The 25,062-nt window shown below is 65.7% G+C and overlaps 1 protein-coding gene across 1 annotated transcript in view; it reads right to left on the bottom strand.

Annotated features, from left to right (window-relative positions):
• The window catches only part of ADCY1 (adenylate cyclase 1), a gene marked incomplete at its 5' end in the record, with an annotated part of 35,482 nt that extends 20,257 nt beyond the window's left edge, over nucleotides 1-15,225 (bottom strand). The window contains 6 exon segments of the mRNA XM_079786489.1: nucleotides 394-521; nucleotides 5,214-5,325; nucleotides 6,401-6,519; nucleotides 9,729-9,878; nucleotides 14,565-15,131; nucleotides 15,133-15,225. Of these exon segments, the coding sequence (XP_079642615.1) occupies nucleotides 394-521; nucleotides 5,214-5,325; nucleotides 6,401-6,519; nucleotides 9,729-9,878; nucleotides 14,565-15,131; nucleotides 15,133-15,225 (1,169 nt within the window).
• Nucleotides 15,226-25,062: the final 9,837 nt, after the last annotated feature.

Below are 25,062 nucleotides of genomic sequence, written 5' to 3'. Positions count from 1 at the left end.
AGCGGCAGGCCAGGCCCCGCTGCCCCAGGAACGCTCCCCACAGGGCGCCCCTGCCCCCTGGCCCTGCCCCAGGAAGACGGGCACAGGCCGCTCCGAGCCCAGGGAACTCAGCCGGGTCGGGTCAGCGCCAACTCCCCCCAGTCGGCTCCCTGACCACCGCATCCCGCTGCGCGAGGGAGGCGACTTCTTCCCGCGCGACGGGCGCACCTGCGGGACCCGGGTTACCTCGGGCGGACAGAACCGGCCTCACAGAGTCCACAGAGGGGCTCACGCAGCCTCCACAGCGGGCGGCTCTCTCCACGCAGCCCCGCGCCTCGGGCCGGTTCTCTCAGCCCTGGCACGGGTGGCCGCCCGGACAGAACCGGACGCACGGGCCGCGGGCCCGGCACTCACGTGATGGTGTCGATCATGTCCAGGCCCATCTCCACGCAGCAGTGGGCGTGGTCGGCCTTGGGCTGGGTGAGGCCCGACACGCAGTAGTAGCAGTCGCCCAGGATCTTGATGCGCCGGCAGTGGTTCTCCTTCGGGCAAAGGGCGCGTCAGGCCGGCGGGCGGGCCGGCCCTGCCCCCTCCTCCCCCCTCCTCCCCACCAGGCGCTGGAGACCACAGACCGAGGCCGGGACTCACGCCAGGGCCCCGCCCCACCGGGGGACTCCCCTCGGGCAGCCCGGCCTCGGGAGGGTGGGCGCCCCCCCCCCCCTGTGATCAGGGTCCCCACGCCTCCCCCACACCTGCCCCCAGGCCTCCTCCAGGCAGGGGTCCACCTGCCGGTCCCTCCGCTCACGGCCAACCCACAGGCCCTGCCCAGCCTGGGCGCCAGCTCCTCCCGCCAGCCAGGCCCCCACCCCCGTGGGGCTGGCACATGCCCCGCTTGACCAGCAACGAGGATGGTCATGTGACGCCTCTGCAATGTGCTGGGTCCCCTCTCACCCGGGAGGGCAGGCCACACGCATCTGCAAGGCCCTGCAGCCTCAGCCCCACGTCTGGGTCCCAGATCTGATTCACCGGTGGGCACAGCCCTGACCTCGCCCCACGGGACACCTGACCTCCCCCCACGGGACACCTGACCTTGCCCCCCACACCTGGGGGGTCACCACCTGAGCCCGCTCCTGTCAGGGTCACAGCTGGGGGTCACACTGAGAAATCTTCAAGTGTATCCACTCAGCCCAAGACAACCATAGCAAATCCGTTCATGTTAACAAAAGTAACACCGCTGAGGTAACATGACATTTCTCAAAACACAAATGACTGGTGAGAGGCCAGGCTGTTTCCACTTTCCTCTAGTGTCTGCCGTCCGGTGTCAGGCCCCAGCCTGTCAGCACCACCCACCCCCCTGGCCTGTCAGACCCCCGCCTGTCAGCACCGCCCCCCCCTCAGCCTGTCAGACCCCCACCTGTCTCCTCGAGCCCAGAGCTCCGGACCCAGCTCCGAACACCCACAGCTTCCACCTAACTGTGCTCTGTGCTCCCAAGAATGAGCCAACGACGAATAAGATCTCCTAGCAGGCGGCCTGCAGCTGGCCATGCGAGCATCCCAGGCGGACGAGGCCCCCCGCGTCCTGGGGGTTGGCGGGGGGGGGGGGGGCTTTAAACGGCAGCAAAACCACAGCTCACCTGTGTCCCCATCCTGAGACGCAGAGCGAGTCCCTCCCTAGCCTGGCCCCACGCAGGCGCCAGTCCCAGGGCAGATTGGGCCCGGCCAGCGGAGCTCAGTGGTTGAAAGTCGACCATGAACCAGGTCCGATTCCCGTCAGGACACAGGCCCGGGTTGCGGGCTCGATCCCCAGTGTGGGGTGTGCAGGGGGCAGCCGGTCAACGATTCTCTCTCATCACTGAAATTTCTCCCTCTCTGCCTCTCCCTTCCTCTCTGAAATCAATCAAGTGCATCATCTGGTTTTATTAATCTCAAGTGTCCAGGCATCTGTGAGCAAGCTCCAGGGACCAGCAAGCGTGTTGTTCGTGGACTCTGATGCTTAGTTCCCTGAAGATACGGGGTTCCCGCGGGGAGCACCCTGATGCCCTCTAGTGTCTGCCGTCCGGTGTCAGGCCCCGGCCAACGCAGAGAGAGGAGGGACAAGGCCGTGGGAGGGCCCGGAAGGATGGGCACCGCGAGGCAGCAGAGGGCGGGCCGGAGGGTCCCTGCCCCGGCTCCAGGGGTGGTCTGCAGGCGCCAGGTGAACTCTGGGCCCCTGCCCGGCCTGAGCAGGCAGCCATGGGGCCAGGAGGCAGAGCCCCCAACAGGCCCTGAGCCCCACCCACCCCAGGCCCAGGAGGGAGAGGGGGTTCCGCTAGTATGGCATCGGGGAGACTCACAGGGGGTCCAGAGCCCAAAGGTGCCCCTCCCTCAGAGGCCGACAGGAGGACGGGATTCTGGGAAGGCAGGTCGCTCCAGGACCTGGGGGCACCCGAGGGTGGCAGGTGCAGAGGGGACTGGCCCCCCTGCTGAGGAGTGTTTTCCTGGGGGCCGGGGTGGGGTGACCCCCATACAAATGGCAGGCACCTGGACTTCCAAGCATCTACCCGCTTTCCAGTAAGTGATCTATTTCCTGCTGAGGAGGAAAAATCACAGAACCCCAGGGTCACTGTAGAGAGTGCAGAATAGAGTGAATAATACGGTAATAACTCTGCACGGAGCCAGGTGGGCACTAGACCTACGGGGGCCATCACTTCATAACGCACCTGAGTAACCAGGAAGCTATACACCGGGAACGGATACAACGTTGCATTATGTTAGTGACATGCTAGGAAATGCCTCCCCTCCTGTCCGACCTCCCAACTGCCCAGTGACGTGAGTGATGGCCCCGTGTGTGCGTCACCTGCACCGTCTGAGGTCCCATGCGTCCTCGGTCACGTGCGGGAACAGCCACACGGGGGCCGAGAACATGCAACAGAGCGACAGGTTCTCACAGGAAACAGCCTCTGAAGGGGGGGGGTCCACGGCCAGAGCCAAGGACGCAGGCTCCCGCTGCCTGGCACCCGAGGAGCTGGTCCAGGGCCGGGGCCAGGCAGGCGGCCCGCACACGGAGAGCCCTACCCCCCGCTCCACAGGCCCCTGGAACCGGCCTAGCGGCACCTGCTCCGCCCAGTCCATTCCCCTTCCCAGCTGGGCCCATCCCCCACAGGTGGTGGGGCAGGACTGAGCCCCAGACAGGTGTCGCCCCTGGATTCAAGGGGACGTGACCAGCGCCCCATATGTCCGTGGGCGCAGAGCAAACACGGGTGGGAAACGGGGCCGGGAAGGGGGGAAGGCCAGGGACCTGTGCGCGTCTGCAGCCACCAGCGAGGAAAAGGAACAAGTAAACCGCCCGCCGCTCCGGAGCGCCAGGCAAACAGCCCGGTGTGTGCACCCGCCGGCCTCCGCGAGGCGTGGCGCTCGCCCCACAACTGTGTGCGCTTCCCCGAGCCGCGCGTGACGCCCCACGCCCTGCACGCCAGGCACGCGGGCTGGAGGGGCGGCCAGGCGACCCCCCTCGTGCTCCTCAGACAGGGTTCATGTGTATCGTGAAGCGATTGGTGAAATCGTCGTGAAGATGTGTTCAATGTGCCCAGCTCCCTCCGGGCAGAGGAGCGAAGGGGAACGCAGGGAGCAGGGGACGGGGCGGCCTGGTTGGGGCTTCCTTGCAGGCACCTCAGCCAGAGGGGGATCCGGTCTGAGCCAGGGGGGGTGCGGGGGGGGGAGGAGGACACAGGGACGGGGAGGAGGGAGGGGGAGGGGTGGCAGGAGAGAAGAGGGAGAAGAGGGGGACTCAGGCTCGGCCCCAGAAACTGTCCAAAGCGAAATAGAAACAAAAAGCATCCTAAGGGGCGTCTGCACTGCGGGGCCCGGGGTCCCTGGAGGAGCAGGAAGGAGCATAAATGTTCTGAGTGAAATGAAAACACAGCGGAGCCCCGGTGCTGCCAGCGCAGTCCGCGCGGGGAGTTCGCAGCCGGACGTGTGTGTCCGGAGAGAAAACAATCTCAGTGCGTGGCCTCGGTTCCACCTTATGAAACGACAGGAAGAGCCCTGACCGGTGTGGCTCAGTGGATAGAGCGTCGGCCTGCGGACTGAAGGGTCCCAGGTTCCATTCCGGTCACGGGCATGTACCTTGGTTGCGGGCACATCCCCGGTGGGGGGCGTGCAAGAGGCAGCTGATGGATGTCTCTCTCTCATCGATGTTTCTGACTCTCTGTCCCTCTCCCTTCCTCTCTGTGAGAAATCAATAAAATATATTTTTTAAATAAAATTGAATTAAAAATTAAGAAATCAATAAAACTGGCAAACCTCCAGGCAGAATGATCAAGAAAGAAAAAGGGAAGACACGAATTACCAAAATCAGGAAGGGAGAGAGGCCGGCACCAGACTCTCCAGGTCTCAGGGTGGCAGGAAGCGCTGTAAACACTAATAATTCCGACAACTTAGACTCGGTGGACAGATTCCGAAACCAAACGGGACCACCCACGCTCCTGCAGGGCGAAGCAGCGCGGACGAGCTGGCGGCCCGTCGGGGGAACCGGGGTTTGCCGCTAAACACTCCGCGAGGGAAGCCCCCTTCCCGACGGCGCCACCCCAGACGCGGCCACACGCCCAGGAAGGAACGCCTCCCGCTCAGCACAGACTCCCGGGCCGGCCGGAGGACACGCGTGACCCTGACCTCGCAGGCAGGGCAAGGGAGCCCGAGCCACGCCCTCCGGAACAGAGATGGAAAATTCTAAACAAAATCTTAGCACATCAAAGCCCACAGACATCAAAACGACCCCCCGCCGCCTGCGTCCAGCTGTCCCGGAACGCAAGGTCGTTCTAACATCCGCCCCCGTCGGTGCGCGTCCTCAAAGGGAAACCGACGCTGGGCAGCAGCCAACATCCGTTCCCGACAGACACTCGCAAAAGGGGAATAAACAAACGTCCTCGACTTGGGGAACAGCGGCCCCAACCCCGAGCGCTGACGTCACGCGTGGTGGAGCCGGACACTCTCCCGCGACGACCAGACCAAGACAGGAGCCGGCTCGGGCCCCGCGCGGGGAGGGCTCTGCCGACCGGGGACACCTGCCACCGGTGCCAGAGGCCGGGGTCCCCACGGCGCCCACAGGCAGGGGGCTGGGCGGGTGCCCGCCTTCCTCACCTGCAACCCACAGGTGGCCCCAGGCACGGGTGCGTGAGGCAGCCTCTGCCCCTCCGTCCCGGCCACAGCCCCTTGCGGACCCAGACCCGGTCCTGCGCTTCCGTGGCCGCGCTTACCGTGGCCAGCTCGTCGAACTTGCCGAAGAGCTCGTTGAGCAGCTTGACCAGCTCCTGGGCCGTGCACTGCGACGCCAGCCCCGTGAAGCCCACGATGTCCGCGAAGAGGATGCTGCAAGACACGGGCACGCCCGTCACCGCTCGCCTCGGGCCGGCTGCCGCGAACAGCTGCCCTTCACGGTCACCTTGAAGCACACCGTCCTGTTCTTCCCTCAACCCAGACCGGAAGCCGAGGCTCTCCCCCTCCCACTTCACAGGAGAGAAGACTGAGGTCGGGAGGACCACGGACTCTGGTGTCACAGAGGCACGAGACACTGCAGCCACTCAGGGACCCGCTGACCCTGCTCCAGCCGCACACTCGCCTCACGTTCTGAACCTCAGTTTCCTCACAAAGTCCAGGTGCAATGCTGGCAGGTCTCAGGGGTGTGAGGATGAACCGAGTGCCCAGAGGGGAGGCTCCTCCTGCCTGGGCTCGAACCCTGGCCCACACCGTGGCCTCTCTCTCCTGGTCTTCAGGGTACCCTCTCTAGGGGGACAACTATCCTCCTCCATCACCTCCACCTCCTCCTCCATCATCTTCACCTCCTCCACCTCCTCCATCACCTCCTCCATCACCTTCACCTCCTCCACCTCCTCCATCACCTCCACCTCCTCCCATCACCTTCACCTCCTCCATCCCCTCCACCTCCTCCATCACCTCCACCTCCTCCTCCATCACCTTCACCTCCTCCATCCCCTCCACCTCCTCCATCACCTCCACCTCCTCCATCCCCTCCACCTCCTCCATCCCCTCCACCTCCTCCTCCATCACCTCCACCTCCTCCTCCATCACCTCCACCTCCTCTTCCATCACCTCCACCTCCTCTTCCATCACCTCCACCTCCTCCTCCATCACCTCCACCTCCTCCATCACCTCCACCTCCTCCATCCCCTCCACCTCCTCCATCACCTCCACCTCCTCTATCACCTCCACCTCCTCCATCACCTTCACCTCCTCCATAACCTCCTCCATCACCTCCAACTCCTCCATCACCTCCACCTCCTCCATCACCTTCACCTCCTCCATCCCCTCCACCTCCTCCCATCACCTTCACCTCCTCCATCACCTCCACCTCCTCCATCCCCTCCACCTCCTCTGTCACCCCCACTTAAGCTCCCAGGCTCTCGGCCACAGGCCAGCGCACTACCTCACGTTGTCATGCCGCTGGATGTAAATCTTGTGGAAAATCCTCTCAGGGGGCTTCAGGAAGTCCTCCTTCATCTCCATGGCAACATTCCGGGGCAGAAGGCTCATGAGCAGCCGCTCCTGGACGGGAGAGATGGTGGTGCTGCACGGCCCTCCCTGTGCCTCCTCGAGGCATCTGCCCAGGAAAGGCTCAGCCCTCCTCCCCGCAGCCCGCAGCCCCGCCTGGCCCAGAGCCTGGTGGGTGGTGCCCAGGCCTGGCTGGTCACTGCACAGGCAACTCAATCCCAGAATCCTGGGCAGGTGCCCCCGTGTCTCCCCACAGCCCCCTGTGCCTCCCACCGTGCGCTCGGCTCCTCCAGGAAGCGGTCACGGGAAGGAACCCGGCCCCACACCGAGAGGCCATGGAGCTGGCCCGGGAGAGGCCCTGCCCCGGGCCGACAGGGCCCCGTCCTCGCGAGGTGAGGGGCTCTGGGGGCCACACGGCGTCCCCTCCTGGTCTCTCCTCTGGTTTCCCCTGGTCTCCGGGATCCGCTCTCCGCCCTCCACCCCCCAGGCAGGATGAACCCTGGGCCTCCCCTCCTCACCCAGCCCGTGCCCTCCCCTCCCAGGTCCTCCCGCCCCCCTCCTGCTGGCCCCGACCTCCAGTCTCACGGGTCTGAGGCTCCTCTCTCAGGTTTGGGAAGGAAACGAAGAGCAGAGTTTAGGTCCCACACGGAGTGAGGGAGGCCGGGGGGCGGGGGTAGGAGAGCCCCATCACTGCCCCTCCAGCAGCCCCTCCGTAGACAACTCCCCAACCTCCCGCAAAACCAGCACAGAGAAACCAAGTCGGGGGTGAGATACGTCACTCCTGACCCTGAAGACGTCACCATTGGTACCTGCTCTCCACACACACGTTGACAACTGAGGAGAAACACGCGATTTCCCGACAAGCGGAAGTTACCACTCCCCGAATGTAAAACCAACACTGTGACCGAAATACCTGCATCGCGCTCTATCTGTTAAAAAATTGGTTTCTTCGTTTAAAACTCACAAGAAGGAGGTCCCAGAGCCGGGTGGTTTCACTGGACCAAGGATTAGCCCTAACCCTGCCTGGAACCTGCCGCGGAGGACGAGGGGCCCGCCCCAGGCCTCCCATAGTTACTGCCGCCTGACACCCGCACCGGGCCAGGCACAAAGAGAACACGGCAGCCCCGTGTCCCTGCAGAACGCAGATGTGAAACCCCTGCCAGCATTTCAGCAAACACCTCAGAGCCTGGCTCGGGCGTCGGCCAGGGACACGATCCCGTTCAAGACTGAGTATCAATGGGTGTCACACAGCATGTCACAGGGCAACAACCAAGACCACACAGCAGCCATCTGGGGGGAAAGGGCAACGTTCAACACCCATTCGTGATGACAAGCCTCGGGGATCAGGAGAGGGGACCTCCTCGTCCGGGTGAGGGGGTTCCCGAGAGAGCCCCCAGCCGCAGCACGCTCGGGCCAGCGCTGAGCCGCCACGCCCGGCCCACACGGGCCTGGAGGCCTGGCCAGCGCAGGAGAGAAAAGGACATTAAAGCCACAACGACAGGTCCCGACACAGCTGTTGGAACTGGGACAACACAGAGAGGCCGCCACGTGCTGGCGAGGATGCAGACACCAGGGTCTGTTGAGAATGAAAAACGTTGGTCACTCGAGCCCAGCCAGTGTGGCTCAGTGGGTTGAGCATCGACCTATGAACCAGGAGGTCAGGGTTCGATTCCCGGTCAGGGCACAGGCCTGGGTTGCGGGCTCCATTCCCAGTGGGGGGCGTGCAGGAGGCGGCCTATCCATGATTCTCTCTCATCACTGATGTTTCTATCTCTTTCTCCCTCTCCCTTCCACGCTGACATCAATAAAAAAAAAATTTTTAAGAAAAATGTTAGACGCTCTAGAAAATGGTTTCACAATTTTCAACCAACGAAACATGTGGCCACCATCAGCCCAGCCACGGCGCCCGGAGGCTCACGCCAGGAATCGCGGCTCCTGCATTTGCAGTGGCCCAGCCGGGAGCCCCTCAGGGGTCCTCGGGGGGGGGGGGGGTAAGCCAAGAGAGCCCAGCCCCACCACCCCTCAGCCCGCGGACCAGGACAAACGTGGCCCCCAAGTCTGCACCGGGGGTTCCGCCTCGGGACAGCCCTGAGACAACACGTTTCCTGGGGTGTCCGCCTCACAGGTAGACCCCCCCCCGCGGCCAGGGGCTTCCTCCCACTCCCCCCGCCCCCCACCCCCGCCCCAAGCTTTCCTGCTGAGTCAGCGTTTTCAAGGCTGGAGGGTGCGGTGGGGGGACTGACAGGGTTCTGCCTCCGCCTCACACGCTCTGGCTTCAGATCAGCGCTGAGCCTCCCGTTATCGATGTTTAGGCGCCCCCACCCGTGGCCGAGACCCCGCTTCCCGCCGCCCTTTCTTCCCGGTCCCGGGCGCCCAGGCTTGTCTCCCTCAAAGAGCCGATCCCACATTCTGTTCCGAACCCGCGCGGCTGCCTGAGGGGTGTGGCCCGGGGTGTCCTCCAACCAGGACCCCAGGGGGTGCCGTTTGAGGGTGCGGAGACCTGAGACTGTGGGACCCCCTGTCCCCCTCTGCCACTGGCCACTCGGTCACTCACGTCATTCTCCTTCCCAAGCCAGGACGTTCCCCACCCACCGGGTTCCCAGATGGCCAGACAGAGCCCAGTTCCTTCATGCTCAACCGGAAGCAGAGGCCTGGACTCCCTGAGGAGCCCGCCCAGCAATGATCACCCCGCACCCCGCCCGCCACCGGAACGGGGTGCACCTCCCGGGTCAGGGCTGCAGGAGGCTCTAGCAGGGGCCACTGAGCTGCTCTGTCAATGAGTTGGAACATGAAAGCAGAGACCGTGACACCCCATGTGGCCGGGCCTCCCCCACCGGCAGCTCCGGCCTCGGTTTCCACACGGACGGGGGCGGGGCTGGACAGCGCTGCTCGGCCACCTTCAGGCCTGCCGGGCCTGCCGGGCCGACCGAAGCCTCACCGGAGCCTGCCGGAGCCTCGGAGCCCGAGACAGGGCTCCCTGCGCCGAAAGCAGCACCACCAGCGGGGCAGGGCGGGGACCCGCGTGCCGGGGACACGGGACCAGGCCACCAGGGAGACAGCTGTCCTGTGAGTGACCTGCAGCTGCACCTCCATCAGCGGAGAAGGTCCCACAAGTGGGACACGCCGGCCAGGGCCTCGTGGGAGTGACCGCGCCCGACGGCCCCGCGGGGAAGCCGGGGGGGGGGGGGGGGCGGGCCCCGAGGGACGTGAGCCGCGCTGGAAGGTCAGGGGCTGGACTCACCTGGAGCGGCCGGCCCACCCACCTGCTTCTCGTTCTCGTCCTCCAGCCGCAGCCGGTCCTCGATGCAGGTGCGCGCCTGCAGGAAGGCCCTGCGCTGGGCGCGCTCGGCCAGGACCCTCACGCACACCCCGTACATGTTCACGCCCAGGAAGAGCAGGGCGTTGGCGGCCAGCTGGAGGGGAGAGGACAGAGCATGGGCAGGGGCCCCGCCTGGCGGCGCTCCCCAGCCCCCTCCACAGGCGGCTCGGGGGCCACGGCCGGCCTCTGTGCCCGGGGGGCTCGGGAGCCGTTCCAAACCCTTCCTGTCACTGCAGAAACGGACGGCTCCTGTGTCCGAGAAGCTTGGGCTTTTCCAGGAGGTTCCAGGGCCGCTGCTCCTGGACCGACTAGTATTTACTCCCTACACAGGGCGGCCTCGCTCGCGATCACAGGACAAAACCAGCACCGTGGCCCGCAGGCCATGGTCGCAGGCTCCTGCCAGGGACCGGGCGTGGAGGGCGGGACACCTGGCAGGGTGACCGAGGACGGGAGGGGAGGCAGGTCCACTGGGCAGGGAGGGAGGCGGCGGGCGAAGGCGTGGCAGGCGGCAGCCTCAGGCTCATGACCTCCAGGGCACGGACAGGCAGACCTGCTGCCGTGAGCCGCGACTTCCGTCTGCGTTAGCGACAGACGGCGGGACGCGAATCTGTAAGCCCCAGCACTCAAATGACACCCCAAAGACAGAAGCGAGTGCGTGTGAACCATACGGACAGAGCCCTTTAAAACGGAGACGGAGCCCAACCGGGTGGCTCAGTGGTCGAGCATCGACCTGTGAACCAGGAGGTCACAGTTCGATTTCTGGTCAAGACACACGCCCAGGATGTGGGCTCGATCCCCAGTGGGGGGCGTGCAGGAGGCAGCCGGCCCATGATTCTCTCTCATCATTGGCAGTCCTCTCTCTCTCTCCCTCTCCCTTCCTCTCTGAGATCAGTAACAATATATTTTTAAATAAATAAAATAAAAAGGAGCCGGAGCTGCCAATCCAGAGGCACGGCCTTGCTCCTCGTATTCCTCCACGTGGATGTTCTACGCGGCCAAGCACCCTCTGCTCGGGGCCTCAAGCCAGTGTTTCCCAGGAGCTGTGAGCAAGGGCAACAAGAAAGAGATATGATGGCCCTGGCCGGTGTGGCTCAGTGGATAGAGCGTCGGCCTGCGGACTGAAGGGTCCCAGGTTCGATTCCGGCCGGGGGCACAGGCCCAGGTTGCAGGCTCGGTCCCCAGTGGGGGGCGTGCAGGAGGCAGCTGATCAATGATTCTCTCTCATCATTGATGTTTCTATCTCTCTCTCCTTCTCCCTTCCTCTCTGAAATCAATAAAGAAATATATTTCTTTTAAAAATTGAAGAGGTACGATGACTGCGGACAGAAAACCAGAAACACTGTTCAGTCTCAGCATCACTGCTACGTTATCTGCACCCACAGCCACGCCGTCCTGCTATGGACGCAAAGGTTCCCCTTCCTTCCCCATAAACCCCATCGCCCGCTCCACGGGAACGCTGGGCTTCCGCCGGGTCGGAGCGAGCTTCCCGAGTCCCTGTTCCTCGTGGTCGGAAATGGCTTCCGCCGCCTCTCCCTCCGGAAGGCCTGTTATCTTGGGGGCTAAGTCATCAACACGCTGGACGGAGCCAATTCGGTCTCACACACTCCTGCCAGGCGGGTGCACACGCTGGCTGCCTCAGACAGACACGAGGGGACACGCCCCCTGGAGACCAGCACCCGCCAGCAGAGGGAGGAACAGCGCCCGCTCTGGGCACACAGGTGTGGCTGACGGTCCTCGAAGACAGGACCCACTTTGACCTGAACAGCCCTGTGGCCTCATCACCTCCAGTGGCCCTGTCCTCTTCCCCGTGACCCTGGCCATCCCAGCCCTCTCCCCCGGGTGCTGTCTCCGAGCTGGGGACCGGGTGCGGGTGTGCTTCTGTGGTGCCTGGACCTGTGCCTCCCGCCGGGTGGGGGGCTGGGCCTGGGCCAGGTCCGAGTGACCAGGCGGTTCTGACCCGTGGCAGACCGTGTGCTGGATTTGGGCAGGTACTCGGGCCAGTCTGCCTGCACAGGCCCTGGCGGCAGCTGGGCGGCCAGCAGGTGTGAGCAATAGGCGCGTTTCTGTGGCGTCCACGTCGAAACAGCACCAAGCAGGGGACCTGCCCACAGGCCCGCGGGGCCCACTCCCGGTGGAGCAGCCTTCCCCGGAGACACACGCACCCTGGCTCCCAGCGCAATGAGATGTCTGGAACACGCAGAACATGGGGCACACGGGACAGCCATCCCCCTGGGAGAAGCAGCACCCCTCCCACGAGGCCGGCACACCAGCTCCCAGTCTCCGAGGGCCCCTGCCGTGGAGCGCTCAGCGGTCACCTCCTCAGGAGGGGCACCATCCGGTGGGGGGCCAGGGGCCCAGGTCACTCAGCCCAGGGGTGCAGGAGCCAAGGTGTGTGCCCGGGCCACACAGACACGGCTTTCCAGAGAGCAAGGCCTCAGCGGGCCAGGAGCATGGAGGGCAAAGGCCCCGGAGGTCAGGGAGCACAGAGGGCTGAGGGGCAGGCCGGGGCGGGGCACGAGGGCTCGGGGAGGCAGGTCAAGGGGGAATGACTAGTGGAACAGGGGACAGGTCACCGGGAGCCCTACCCGGTCACACCTCCATACCCACCTCTTCACACCTTCCCTCCACTCCGGCCATGATGATCCCCAGGTAAACTGAGGCCCAACCGGGCGGCCACCCAGCACCTGGCTGCCCAGTCATGGAGCCGCTCACCTGGAGAAGGAGCCCAGGACCTGCCCCGGGGTCAGCCGCCGGGGGCAAGTCCTCTAAGAACTGTGCCCACTTTAACCTGAACCCCCATGTGACCTGAACCCCAGTGTGACCTGAACCCCCCCATGTGACCTGAACATCTCCATGTGACCTGAACCCCCGTGTGACCTGAACCCCCATGTGACCTGAACATCTCCATGTGACCCGAACCCCCGTGTGACCTGAACCCCCATGTGACCTGAACCCCCATGTGACCTGAACCCCCATGTGGCCTGAACCCCCCATGTGACCTGAACCCCCATGTGACCTGAACCCCCGTGTGACCTGAACCCCCGTGTGACCTGAACATCTCCATGTGACCTGAACCCCCGTGTGACCTGAACCCCCGTGTGACCTGAACCCCCCATGTGACCTGAACCCCCCCATGTGACCTGAACATCTCCATGTGACCTGAACCCCCATGTGACCTGAACCCCCATGTGACCTGAACATCTCCATGTGACCTGAACCCCCATGTGGCCTGAACCCCCCATGTGACCCGAACCCCCCATGTGACCTGAACCCCCATGTGACCTGAACATCTCCATGTGACCTGAAACCCCATGTGACCTGAGCCCCCCATGTGACCCAAACCCCCATGTGACCTGAACCCCCATGTGACCTGAACCCCCATGTGGCCTGAACCCCCATGTGGCCTGGTCATCCCTATCGGACCCCAGCCGTCTTCTCTGTGACCTTGGACACCTCTAGTCCCTCTACGCCGAGTACTGTCTCCGAGCCGGACGCTCCCCCTGGGAACCAGGTGCAGGTTGGAACCAGCGGGGGGGGGGGGGGGGGGGGGTCTCCCCTGACCCTTGTGCCTGTATTCACACACCGGTGGCTCCCGGCACCTCGCCAACCTGCCCACAGGCAGACACAGCCTGCACACCTGTCTCCCAGCCTCCTCCGGGCTCTCTCTCTCTCTCTCTCTCTCTCTCTCTCTCACACTCTCACACTCTCACACTCTCTCACACACACACACGTGTGCTCAGGGGCCCAACACCCCCCACCCACCCCCTAGCAGTCCTGGCCTTTTCCCTGCTCTCTGCCTTCACCCCTACTTCTCCTTCTCTCCCCCCTGCCCCCTCCAGATCGCCATCCTCCCGCCCTCCCAGCCCGCCCCCTTTCCGGGCCCTGGGTCCTAGGGTTCCTGTGACCACGTGTGCCCAGGGCATCGGGTCTGGGGGCGCCTCTCTGTCCCCCCACAGCTGACTGACTCCCATCCCCCACCAGTCGTCAGGCCTGTCCACCTGCCCCTCCTCACCCCTTCCCTCGCCTCCTCCATCTGCCACCTGCTCTCCCTTCCCTCCCCACCCCTCCGGTTCCCACCCTCGGGCCAAAAGGCAGCCGGAGCGGGAGGGGCTGCCCCGCGGAAAAGCGGAGACTCCGGTCACCACATCCCTCCCGCTGCCCAGCAGACCGACCAACCGCACGACCAAGTTGGGGCTGAGCAAGGCTGGAGCCCTGGCGACCGGAGGGGCGCGGAGGGGGGGACCGGGCGCTGTGCGACCTTGGCAAACCCAGCCCTTCAGGGCCCAGAGGGTCCCCCCGGGCGCCAGGGCAACAGGAAGGGGCCAGCGTCCTTCTCCCTCCGCACCTCCCCCCGCCCCCCGGGGGGCCTCAGGGCTGGGGGGGACTCCGCGCCCCCAGGTGCACTCAGGCGCGGAGCCGGGGGGGGGGGGGGGGAACCGGGCCGCCCAGACCCGCTCCGCACCCACCTCCTCCCTCCGACGGGGATGGGCGCACGCCGAGCGCGGACCCGGTTCCAGCCCGCGGGGCCGCCCACGGCCGCCTGACCTTGGGGCGCTCCTTGCGATCCGCGCGGTTTCCCGTCTCCACGCTCCACACCGGGAGGCGCGCGGGACTCGGAAAGGAGGCCAGCCCCCCAGCCCCCGGCTCCCCGAGTGACCTTGAACGCTCCCCAGCCGGGGCCTCGGGGTCCCCCCCCTGCCCCATGGAGACGCGCGCCTGGCTCCCGGCGCCCCGGCCTCCCGCGCAGGCGGGTCCCGGCCCCGAGGGGCGCGGCGCTTACCGTCCTCCAGAGGCGCGGGCGCCGGGCGGGCACCAAGGTGGCCGTGACCAGCAGGTGCGAGGCGGCCACCACGAGCCCGAAGCCGACGGCCAGCGGGCCGCCCACGGGCAGCAGCGCGTAGGCCACGAAGGTGACCAGGAGCAGCTGCCAGACGCCCTGGTCCGCGGCCGCCCCGGCGGGGACCCCGGCGGCGGCGGGCGCGAAGGGGCAGCAGAGCAGCGCGAAGGTGAGGCTGAGGAGCAGCGCCAGCCACCCGACCTGCCGCAGCCGCGGCGCCGGCAGCGCGCGCACGTTGGTGGCCACGAGCAGCGCCAGGAAGAGCACGAAGTGCACGGGGTGCGAGCCCCCGGCCAGGCCCCGCGCCGGGCCCCGCGCGCCCAGCAGCTCGCCCAGCGCCAGGGCGCCCGCCAGCAGGCTCAGCACCGCCAGCGCCTTCAGCGCGGCCGCCTGCTCCAGCCGCAGCGCGTAGCCGCGGAACAGCGCCTCCAGCTCGGGGCACGCGAACTCCTCGCCGCACGCCCGCAGCCCGCGCCGGCCGCGGGGTCCGGCCGCCCGATCGGCGCCCCCCCGGCTCGCCCGCGCCTCCGCCTCCGCCGCCGCCGCCTTCGCCGCCGCCTCCGCCTCCGCCTGGGCCGCCTGGGCCGCGCGGCGCCCCTGCCATCTCAGCGCCATGCAGCGGGCGCGCCCCTCGCCGGCCGGGGCGCCGGGCGGGCGGGCGGGCGGGCGGCGAAGCGCCGGCGGGCGGGCCGAGGTGGGGCGCCGGCTGCCCGCGCGCGCGCGCCCCGAGCGCGTCCCCTCCTGCCGCCGCGCCTGCGCACTGGCGCCCGGCGCCCCCGCCGGGTCCTCCCGCGACCGCGAGGCGACAGCCCCGTCCCGAGCCGCCCGCCCGGCGCGCACGGCCCACGTGCGTCCCCACCTTGGCCCCCGCGCCCTCGCCGCCCGACGGGTCGCGTGACCGTGGGCACCCGCTTTGCCCCTCGGAGCCTCAGTTTCCCCACTCGCGCGCAGTGCACGGAGCCGTCTCTGGAGGCGTTAAAAACGCTGAAATCCTGCGCTCTTCCCATGGGGGTGCCAATCGCGTGTTCCCCCCAATAGGACCAGGCCCGTCCGGTCCACAAGCTCGAGGTGCTGCCCGCGCCCGCGCCCGCGCCCAGGGTCCTGCGAGACCCAGAAGCGATGCCCAGGACCCGGGCGGGAGGAAGGTGGCGGCGGGGAGGGGTGGCTCCCCCACAGCCTGGCGGGGGTGGGGGGGGCGGGCAGCGCCGGAGAGGTGCGGTGTCTCCGGGAGCCGGGCCAGGGCTGGGTGTGAGCCAGGGGAGCGTCCTGGAGCCAGCGGTTAGGAAGCAGGTGTGAGGCTGGAGGGGGCGGGGAGACAGGAAGGTGAGGGGCGCTGCAGTTTGCCCCAAGGGGGAGCTGGAACCCCAGAAGTGGTGAGCTGTTCCCCCCTGCCCACCAGTGCGGGGCGCCCGTGTGGCCCCGCTTACACGCACCCCGGAGGGAGGGTGTAGCCGACCTGCATCCGGCCCTCCTGCCGCCCTTGGGTGGGTGCCTCTGTCCCCACAAACAAGAGGGCCCGGGGCAGGTGCCGCCCGCGGGGTGCAGAGGGGCGGGGACTCAGCGCAGGCCCTGCCCTGTCCTCCTGGTAGACGGACCAAAACCAGAGACCAGGAGGCCGCCCCCCCATCCTGCCCCGCCCCTTCCAGACGCCGGGCCTCCTGCGGGGGGGGGGGGGGGGGGCAGGGACCCCCGTGGGCTGTGGGCCTGAGGATGGGGCTTTCAGGAGAGTCTCGTGTCCGGGCGTCAGGATTAGGTGAGCCGCATGACGGTGCCCTGGCCGGTGCGGCTCAGTGGATAGAGCGGCGGTCTTCGGACTGAAGGGTCCCGGGTTCGACTCCAGTCAAGGGCACGTACCTCGGTGGCAGGCTCGATCCCTGGCCCTGGTCCAGGCGCGTGTGGGAGGCAACCAGTCGATGTGTCTCTCCCTCTCCCACCCCCTCTCTCTCAAAGTCAATGGGAAACGTCCTCTAATGAGGATTACCAACAACCAGGTGGCCACAGGTCAGCTCTGACGGTTGCAGAGATGGCACCTCAGTCTCTGCCCAGGCCAGGCCTCCTGCCCACTCCTGGTCCCAGCAGCTCCCAGCAGCTCCCAGCAGCTCCCAGCAGCTCCCAGCAGCAAGTGGGTGGGGTCCCCAGGCCCCGCCCCCTTCCCGCCCTCGGCCCCTAATCCTCCACCCACCAGGCCTTCTGGGCAGGTCTCCATCCCCTCTTGGAACTGGTGTCCCTGGAGGGGAGGGCGGCCCAGGGCCTGGGGGGCAAACGCCACCTCCCATCACCTCATCCCTGCCTGTCCCCGGACAGTAGCACCGTGTGGGGTTTCCGTCTCCCGTATCAGGTGCCGTTCGGCGGACGCTCTGGGGTGTGTTGTATGCCCTAACGCTGAGTGATGGCCACAGCTGGAACAGCCCAGCCCGTGTGGCTCAGGGGATGAGCACTGACCTATGACCCAGGAGGTCAGGGTTCAATTCCCAGTCAGGGCACAGGCCCAGGTTGCTGCTCGATCCCCTGTGGGGGGGGCAGCCAGTCGTTGATTCTCTCATCATGGATGTTTCTCTCTCCCCCTCCCTCTCCCTTCCTCTCCGAAATCAATACAAATATAAAATAAAATGAAAACTGGATCAGACCACAGGCCCCGGAAGGCCGTGATGAAGTGACAGGGGAAAGGTCACAGGTCAATAGCCCCTCCCTCTCCCCAACCTGCACAGGCAGGTGGGCACCTGCTTCCCAGAGAGCCGGGGATGGTTTCCTTGTGCCCCAGGCCACGCGCTGTCCTCATGCGTCATCCTGTCGGCTCCGTGGCCTTCCGGACAGAGGTCGCCTCCCTCCTTTGGTGGAGGGACAAGCAGAGGCCTGGGGGCGGGGGGGAGGGCTCGTGCCGTGTCACGGGCGGGATGACCAGAGCCCAGGATGGGTCGGCCCCGCACCGACCCCGTGGCTGGCTCACCCTGGACGGCCGTCTGTCCCCGTCGGGGACCCGCCCTCTCCCCGTTCCTCTGCCCGTTCGCCGGGTTGGGCGTAGAAGCCCCCAAAGGGCGGTTTGCAGCCAGGGTGACGGGGAGGTCACCCCAGAGGCAGGGCACGCGCACACCATCGGCCGAACTGTGTCCCCTCGTTCACATGCTGAGGCCCTCACCCCGGACCTCAGACTGTGGCCTTGCTTTTCCAAGGTGGCGGCCGAGGCAGGTGAGATGGGGTCGCACTGGAGCAGGTGGGTCCCAGTCCAGCCTGACTGTGTCCTCACAAAGGGACCTCTGGGGACAGGCCACGTCCCAGGAGGACACCGTGAAGACCGTGGAGACAGGAGCGACGCTGCCACAGCCGGGCACAGGCCCTCCCGCAGCTGCCAGAGGGCGCGGCCCCGCCCACACCTGGTCTCGGACATCAGCCTCCGCGAGGGACCGAGGGGTCTGCGGTTTGAGCCCCAGTGTCCTGGGCCCCTGGTGCCTGCTCCGTCCTGGACGCCTTGGTGTGACGGACGGTGAACACCCACCCACAGCCAAGGGCCGCACGGACCCCACGGGCCGCCACCCCTCAGCGCTGAGCAGACCGCGGGACCGTCACCGTCCCACCGGGTCCTGCCGGGCTGGAGGCGGCCGTCGGTCACCTGCCCGAGACCACGCGTGCACTTTCCTCTCCGCACCCCAAGTCCGTGGGCTGTGCCCCTGCGTCCCTTGGACTTCCCATCGTTGCCAACCTCGTGTGTGTCTTTATCCAGGTCCCATTCCCCCTCCCCCTCCCCCTCTCCCCTCCCCCTCCCCCTCTCCCCTCCCCCTCCCCCTCCCACTCTCAGGGTAACAACTGAGGGCCTGGCCTTCCGACACCCCGTGACTGTCCCTGATGGTGGGCAGGCCACGGGGGACGTGGTCATGGCTGAGTGGAGACCTGAGTCTCCCGTCCAAGCCGGAGTCCCAGCGCCCCTCCCGCTGGGTGACTCTGGGCAGGTGACTCAGCCTCTCTGTGCCTGGTCTCCTCCGAGGATTGGCTCACAGGGTTCTGGCGGGAGGAGAGGCAGGCCACACGCCTCTGCCTCTAACGTGTCTGCACCCCGTGCACACGGGGCAGGCGGCACTGACGCTGGCTGAGCTGCCGTGGAGGTCAGGCGCCGGCAGAGACCCCTCGGGCCAGGATGTCGCTCTGCAGGGGCTTCTGTTGCAGGGCAGCTCGCCCAGTCCCTCCTCTTCTCCCGGGATCCAGCCTCCGATGGGAGCTCCCGCCCCCCGGTCCCCGCACACTGGCTGGGTCTGTGGAGGCGGGAAAGGGGTGGATGACGTTCAGCCGGGAACCGCATTCGGTCACGTTAACTTGGTCAACGCGTTTCTCGGCCCTGGAATCACCCAGCCACAGGCTCCATCAGCCACTAGCACGGCGTCCTAGGAGGTTTCTGTGTCATCTGGTGGGACAAGTGGCCTCAGAGGCATGGGCACTAGGCGTGGTGAGGGTCCAGGGGGCCCCGGAAGGAGGCCATGTGGATGCTGGGGCGGGGGGGGGGGGGGGATATGGGGGGGAGGGGCGCTCTGCCGTTGAGAGGCCGTGAGTGAGCTGGCGAAGCACAGACAGGCCTGGCCCCTGGAGGGGGTTCCCGGGCTGAGTGAGGCCAGGGCGGGGTTCTCTGTGAACCCCCAGGGATGTTCACAAAAGACACGCTTAGCACCCCCTTTCCCTGGCAGACAGACACCTCCCCAAAGCTGGCCACGGCCTCCCTTATCTATGGTGACACCGGGGCCCTAAGCCGACCCCATCAAATGGATTTGTGCCGACCACCCTGGGGGTCAGGCGACGGGGCCCCCTGCTCGCACCAGGTGAGCTGGAAACGAGGGGCTCCCCGCTGACAGCTGCCGAGAGCAGGCGCTGGGCTGAGGATTGTGCTAAAAATAGGCCACTGAGCAGTGGCAGAGCGTTTGACCCAATTAGAGATTACCAGTCTCAGGAATTACTGGATAGAATCTCATTAAATGGGTTAAATATAGGCGCTGGGCGGGGACGCCTGCAGGCTTAGAAGGAAACCCAGTCCTGACCACAGGCTGCACACCTGCCGGGAGGGTGCGCGGAGGGGCCCAGCCTAGGACGCGGGCAGGTGCGGGGCGCAGGTGTGGGGAGGCAGGTGGGGGCTGGGCAGGTGCGGGGAGGCAGGTGCAGGTGGGCAGGTGGGGGCTGGGCAGGTGCAGGTGGGCAGGTACAGGCTGGGCAAGGCAGGCGGGCAGGTGCGGGCAGGCAGGTGCGGGCTGGGCAGGTGGGGGGGCAGGTGGGGGGCAGGTGCGGGCGGGCAGGTGCGGGCGGGCAGGTGGGGGGGCAGGTGGGGGGGCAGGTCCGATTGTGGTCCCGTGAGGCCTGTGGTCCGGTGAGGCCGGCCCCTCCAGCGCAGAGCCACGCTGCTCTGACAGCAGCCGCTCAGTGGGCCGGGGCCTATGGCTGCAGAACGTGAGGCAGGGGCACCGCCCACCCCATTCCAGGTTGACAGGCACCGCCTCCCCGCAGGAGCCTGGCCGGCAGCCCCCGCCCGCCTCCCTCTCGCCCCACGTCCCATCTGTCCCCAGTGCAGGGGATCCGCCCGAAATAGCTCCTCGTGGCGTGTGCTCAGCCCACGGCGGCGGCTCCTGCCAGGACCCACGCACCCGCCCACCCAGCACACGCGCCCCAACCTGGAGGGGGTCCCCAGCGTTCCGGCTCTGAAAGCAGCCGCTCCTCCTGCCTCCGAGCTCCCCGCTTTCCCAGCCACGGCCCCGAGTCCCCAGGAGGAGCCCGTCTGGTGCGCTGAGCCCTCATCGCGCCTTTCAACCACCCTGACCGGCCTACGTGCCGGGTGTGCCAGGCCTGCCAGGTCGGTGGCCACACGGCTTCAACACCCACCCCTTCGCCCACGCGGCTTAGCCTCCACCTGTTTATATAACGGCCTCCGGTGAGGCTTTGTTTGCAGAAAGCATTCGGTGGGAAAAGTCTGAAAAGCCTGCAAACTCTCACAGTCCGGGGTTTCTGAGAACGGAGGCCTTTCCCCAAACACCAGCTTCGAATGAAGCCAAGTGCCCCTCTGCCTCCTGGTGTGATTGCCTCGCACCCTAATGGGCAGCAGACACAGGCCTGCGGGTGTGGAGATGACCCCTGACCCCTGAGCCGGCTCCAAATGGGAGGAGGCAGAGGTGCTGGGCCCAGGCTCCTGTGGAGGCGGCGGAAGGGAGTGGGCTTTGCTCCGTGCCCAGCCCCGTGCCAGGTGCTCACGGCCCAGATCCGCTCCGATCCCATGAGAGGTGTTTCTCTGCTCCCTTCCCTCCCCCTTCCCTTCCGTCCGGATTTACTGAGCACCTGTCTGTGCCGGGGGCTGGGGCACAAAGGCAGAGCTGGCACCCCAACACCTCACTGCCCCCCTGAGAGCGTCATGCAGAAAACGGCTGACTGGGGGGTGCAGGGTGCAGGGGGAGCCCCGAGGGACTCAGGGGAGGTTCCCAGGGGACTCAGAGCCGAGCTGGGCCCTGAAGGACGAGGAAGGGCATCCCAGGTGGAGGGAATGCACGTGTGAAGGCGGGGAGGCAGGAAAGAGCCCGCTGGTCTGGGAGCTGTGGGGGGCGATGGGCCCAGGCCCAGGAGCTCTGCTGGGTGAGGCTGGGGTCCCAGCACCCACCACCCGGCCGCTCTGCCTCCTGGACCTCCTTTGTTCCCAGCGGCCTGGCAGGAAGAGGCCCCGCCCACTGCCCAAAGGAGGCTTTGGTGCTGGAGAGAGGGATGAGGAAGGAGGGCCCGCTGTGTGTTTTGGGATGGCTCCTCAGGAATCTACTTCTCCTCCTCCTCCTCCTCCCCCTCCCCCTCCCCCTCCTCCTCCCCCTCCTCCTCCTCCTCCTCCTCCTTCCCCTCCTTCTGACGCCATGGCAACCAGGTGGCAGCTGGGGGAGCCCCTGTGAGCTGGGCTGAGTGGAGGGGGAGGTGGGCTGGGGAGGGCCCTCTGCTCCCCTCTCTGAGCCTCAGTTTTGGTGTCTAGAAAATGGGCACCACAACCCAGCTGTCAGCTCCTGTCACCCCAGGTGCTCCAGGACTCGGAGGCCCAGGCTGGACTCTTGAGGGGGAAGGCCGGGAGGTGGGGGGTGGGGGGGCTGGGGGGGTCCCCCGCACCGTCCTGCAGCTGGGGGCTGGGCCAGGCGGCGGGGAGTCCCTGAGCCACGTGGCCTGCGCTTCCCACCCAGCAGCCCGCCTGGGCGCCCACTGCACGTCACTGCCCGGGAGCCGGGGGAGCGGGAGGCAGGGCCGAGGCACAGACCCAGGATGGAGCCCCCTGTGAGCCCGGCAGGGAGAGGTCTAGGGGTCCCCCTGCCAGGGGCTCAGCTGGTCAAAGCCCCAGCAGGAGGGGCAGGGAGGGGCCGTGTCCTGGGGCTGCTGCTCCCAGGGCTGCAGACCGGCCTCCACCAGGAACACGTGCTCCCCCTCCTGGGCCGGACCCTGCAATCAGGGTGCTGGGCGGTGCTCCCCCCAGGCTCCAGGGAGGGTCCCTCCTGCCTCAGCTTCGGGGGCTCCTGGCCGCACCCCTTCCATCTCCACGTGGCCCCGCCCCCTGTTCACGTGCACACTTCCTGTTGATCACGTGGCCCCGCCCCCTGTTCACGTGCACACTTCCTGTTGATCACGTGGCCCCGCCCCCGTTCACGGAGCACATCTGGCCAATCACGTGGCCCCGCCCCCTTGTCAGTGACCACGCCCCCTGCTGGCACGGCCACCCATGGGACAAAAATGGAAACAGCGGCAAAGCGTCAGTGAAAGCAGCGGGGCTGGAAGGGGCTGGAGGGGCGGGTCAGGACCAGGCAGGAGGCCCCGCGGCCGCAGAGGGGGTGCTGAAGGCGGGATGGGGGCCCTGGGGGAGGCACCGGGCCGGCTGGCTGTGCAGGCTGCGTCTCTGAGCTGGGGGGGGAGGTTTGGAGAGAAAGATGGAGGGACCCCAGCCAAGCACGCAGCCATCTGGAGCGCAGCTATTCCGGGCCCCGGCTGCAGACCAAGTGGGGTGTCCCCGAGCCAGAGGAGAAGGGGGTGCGGGCACCTCGGGGAGGTAACCAGCTTCATTCGCCTCCACAGGGTGTCCTGGTGCCACCCCACGCCAGGCAGCCGGGGCCGAGCCCTGCGTCCCCACAGGAGAGCAGGGGCCGCCCCGCACGTCCGGGGAGGGCCCTCCGTCCGCCTCAGACAGAACCCGCCGTGCGCTGGTGTCTGCGCCCTGCAGTCTCACCTCGTGTGCCCTCGCCGGGCAGCCCCTGGCCAGGCACGTCCACCCCGTTCTGGGCTCCCAGGCGCTCCTACTGCACGCTGCCCCCCCACCCACGCAGCCCCCCCACCCGCCCTGCCCCCCACCCACGCAGCCCCCCCACCCGCGCTCCCGCGGGTTTGACTCCCGTCAAGGGCACATGCCTGGGTTGCGGGCTGGATCCCCAGTAGAAGGCATACAGGAGGCAGCTGATCAATGATTCCCTCTCATCACTGATGTTTCTCTCTCTCCCTCTCCCTGCCTCTCTGACATCAATAAAAGCATTTACTTTTTAAAGGAAGCGGTTCTCTGTCATCGTCCCGTCCCAGGTGTGCTGGCTTCGCTCACACACTCAGAAGCGCTGCTCTGAGGCGAGTGGCCACCCCGCCAGCCGCCTCCTGGAGGTCAGGCGCGTCCAGTCCCCGCCCAGGCCAGGCCAGGCGGCGGGAGGCGAAGGCCCCTCGGCGCCCGAGCCGGCAGATGGCTTCCCACGCTGTGTCGTGTTTATTAATGTTTAGCCCAGACTTAACTGACAATACTACACGCTGGCTCTTTAAACATTCTGTTTAGTTCTTTGCAACGGTGATTTTCGCAAACAGGAGCTTATTCCAAATCTTTGGAGTGTGAAATTAAATGTGTTGGTTAATTAATTGGAGGAATGTGGCAACTCCATTCTGCTGAGAGATTGTGGCGAAAGTCACACTATAGAGTGTCAAAACCACAGGGTAAATAAACGTATCAACGTGTAGCAACCAGCAAGCCCAGCTGTTTGCAACAATGTCGCTGGGAATTAGCACACGGCTTTCCTGCGGCCCCCCTCCCCCCCCCCCCCCACACACACACCTGCCTGGACCACTCATCACTATCAGGGGACGCCAGGTCCCAGGGCCTCGCCCAGGGACGCGGGACGAGCTGTTCAGAGAGCTGTCCTCTGCCTGAAGGCGGGCACCCAGCCTCAGTATTTCCTCCACTTCATTATAAACCTCCCGGTTACACATGATAACGTGAAATGCTCTGAAACCAGGGCATTTCAAATGGTTGACTTCCGAAGATAATCACCACCACCCCGGCCAGTGTGGCTCAGTGGTTGAGCTTTAACCTATGAACCAAGAGGTCCCGGGCTCGATCCCCAGCAGGGGCGTGCAGGAGGCAGCCGATCAGTGACTCGCTCTCATCACTAACGTCTCTCTCTCTCTCTCCCTTCCTCTCTGAAATCAATTTCTTTAAAAAAGATAATTCCCGCCCTAGCCGGTTTGGCTCAGTGGATAGAGCGTCGGCCTGCGGACTGAAGGGTCCCAGGTTGGATTCCGGTCAGGGGCATGTACCTTGGTTGCGGGCACATCCCCAGTAGGAGGTGTGCAGGAGGCAGCTGATCGGTGTTTCTCTCTCATCGATGTTTCTAACTCTCTATCCCTCTCCCTTCCTCTCTGTAAAAAATCAATAAGATATATATTTTTAAAAAACAAAAATAAATAAAATAAAAAAGATCATCGCCACCATCTGTGAGGCCCCCACGAACACCCAAAACGTCACCACCGATGATAACGAGACGGTTCCTTTCACCTGTTGAGTTGGCCAAGAGGAAACAAACATGAGGCTCACCCCATGCTCCCGCCGCGGTGCGGAGGCCTCGGACACGCTCTCCCAGGGGGAAGCGGATACAATATTGATGAGAGCGACTTGGCATCAGAATCCTGCCGAGCCGCATCAAAGCCTCGGCCGCCCCTGGGACAGGCGCTCTGGCGCCGGCACAGCGGGCACCGTGGCCTTTCATCCCAGGGCTGCTTAGGACGAGTAAAATGCCAGCACTCACCAAGCAAGAGCGTGAAAATCCTCAGCAACCAGGGACCTCTGGAGGGTGCGGAAGCCTTTTGCTTTATCTTCAGGGCTGAGCGGGGCGGGGATGGGCGGGGCGGGCGGGACCCTCCTGCCCAGGCCAAGGCCTCGCCATTCTTACTTCACATGGCAGAACTTTGGTTCAAATTCAGGTCTTTTCGCCTGTTTCCCCTCCGCGTGCTTTGCGCTATCGTGAACTTTAAGGACACATTTTCAAGCAAGTACACAGCAGGTCATTCCCGTTAGGGAATCCCAGGGCCACAGTGCAGGCTTGAAATGGAGACACCCTAAAAAATAAAATAATAAAATAAAATAAAATAAAATAAAATAAAATAAAATAAAATAAAATAAAAGAAACGGAGACACCCTTCCCACAATACAGCAGCG

Source organism: Cnephaeus nilssonii (assembly GCF_951640355.1).
Source record: "Cnephaeus nilssonii genome assembly, chromosome: 12".
Lineage (NCBI taxonomy): Eukaryota > Metazoa > Chordata > Mammalia > Chiroptera > Vespertilionidae > Cnephaeus > Cnephaeus nilssonii.
Note: the sequence above shows the minus strand (reverse complement) of the source record. Positions and strands in the feature narration are given on the sequence as shown.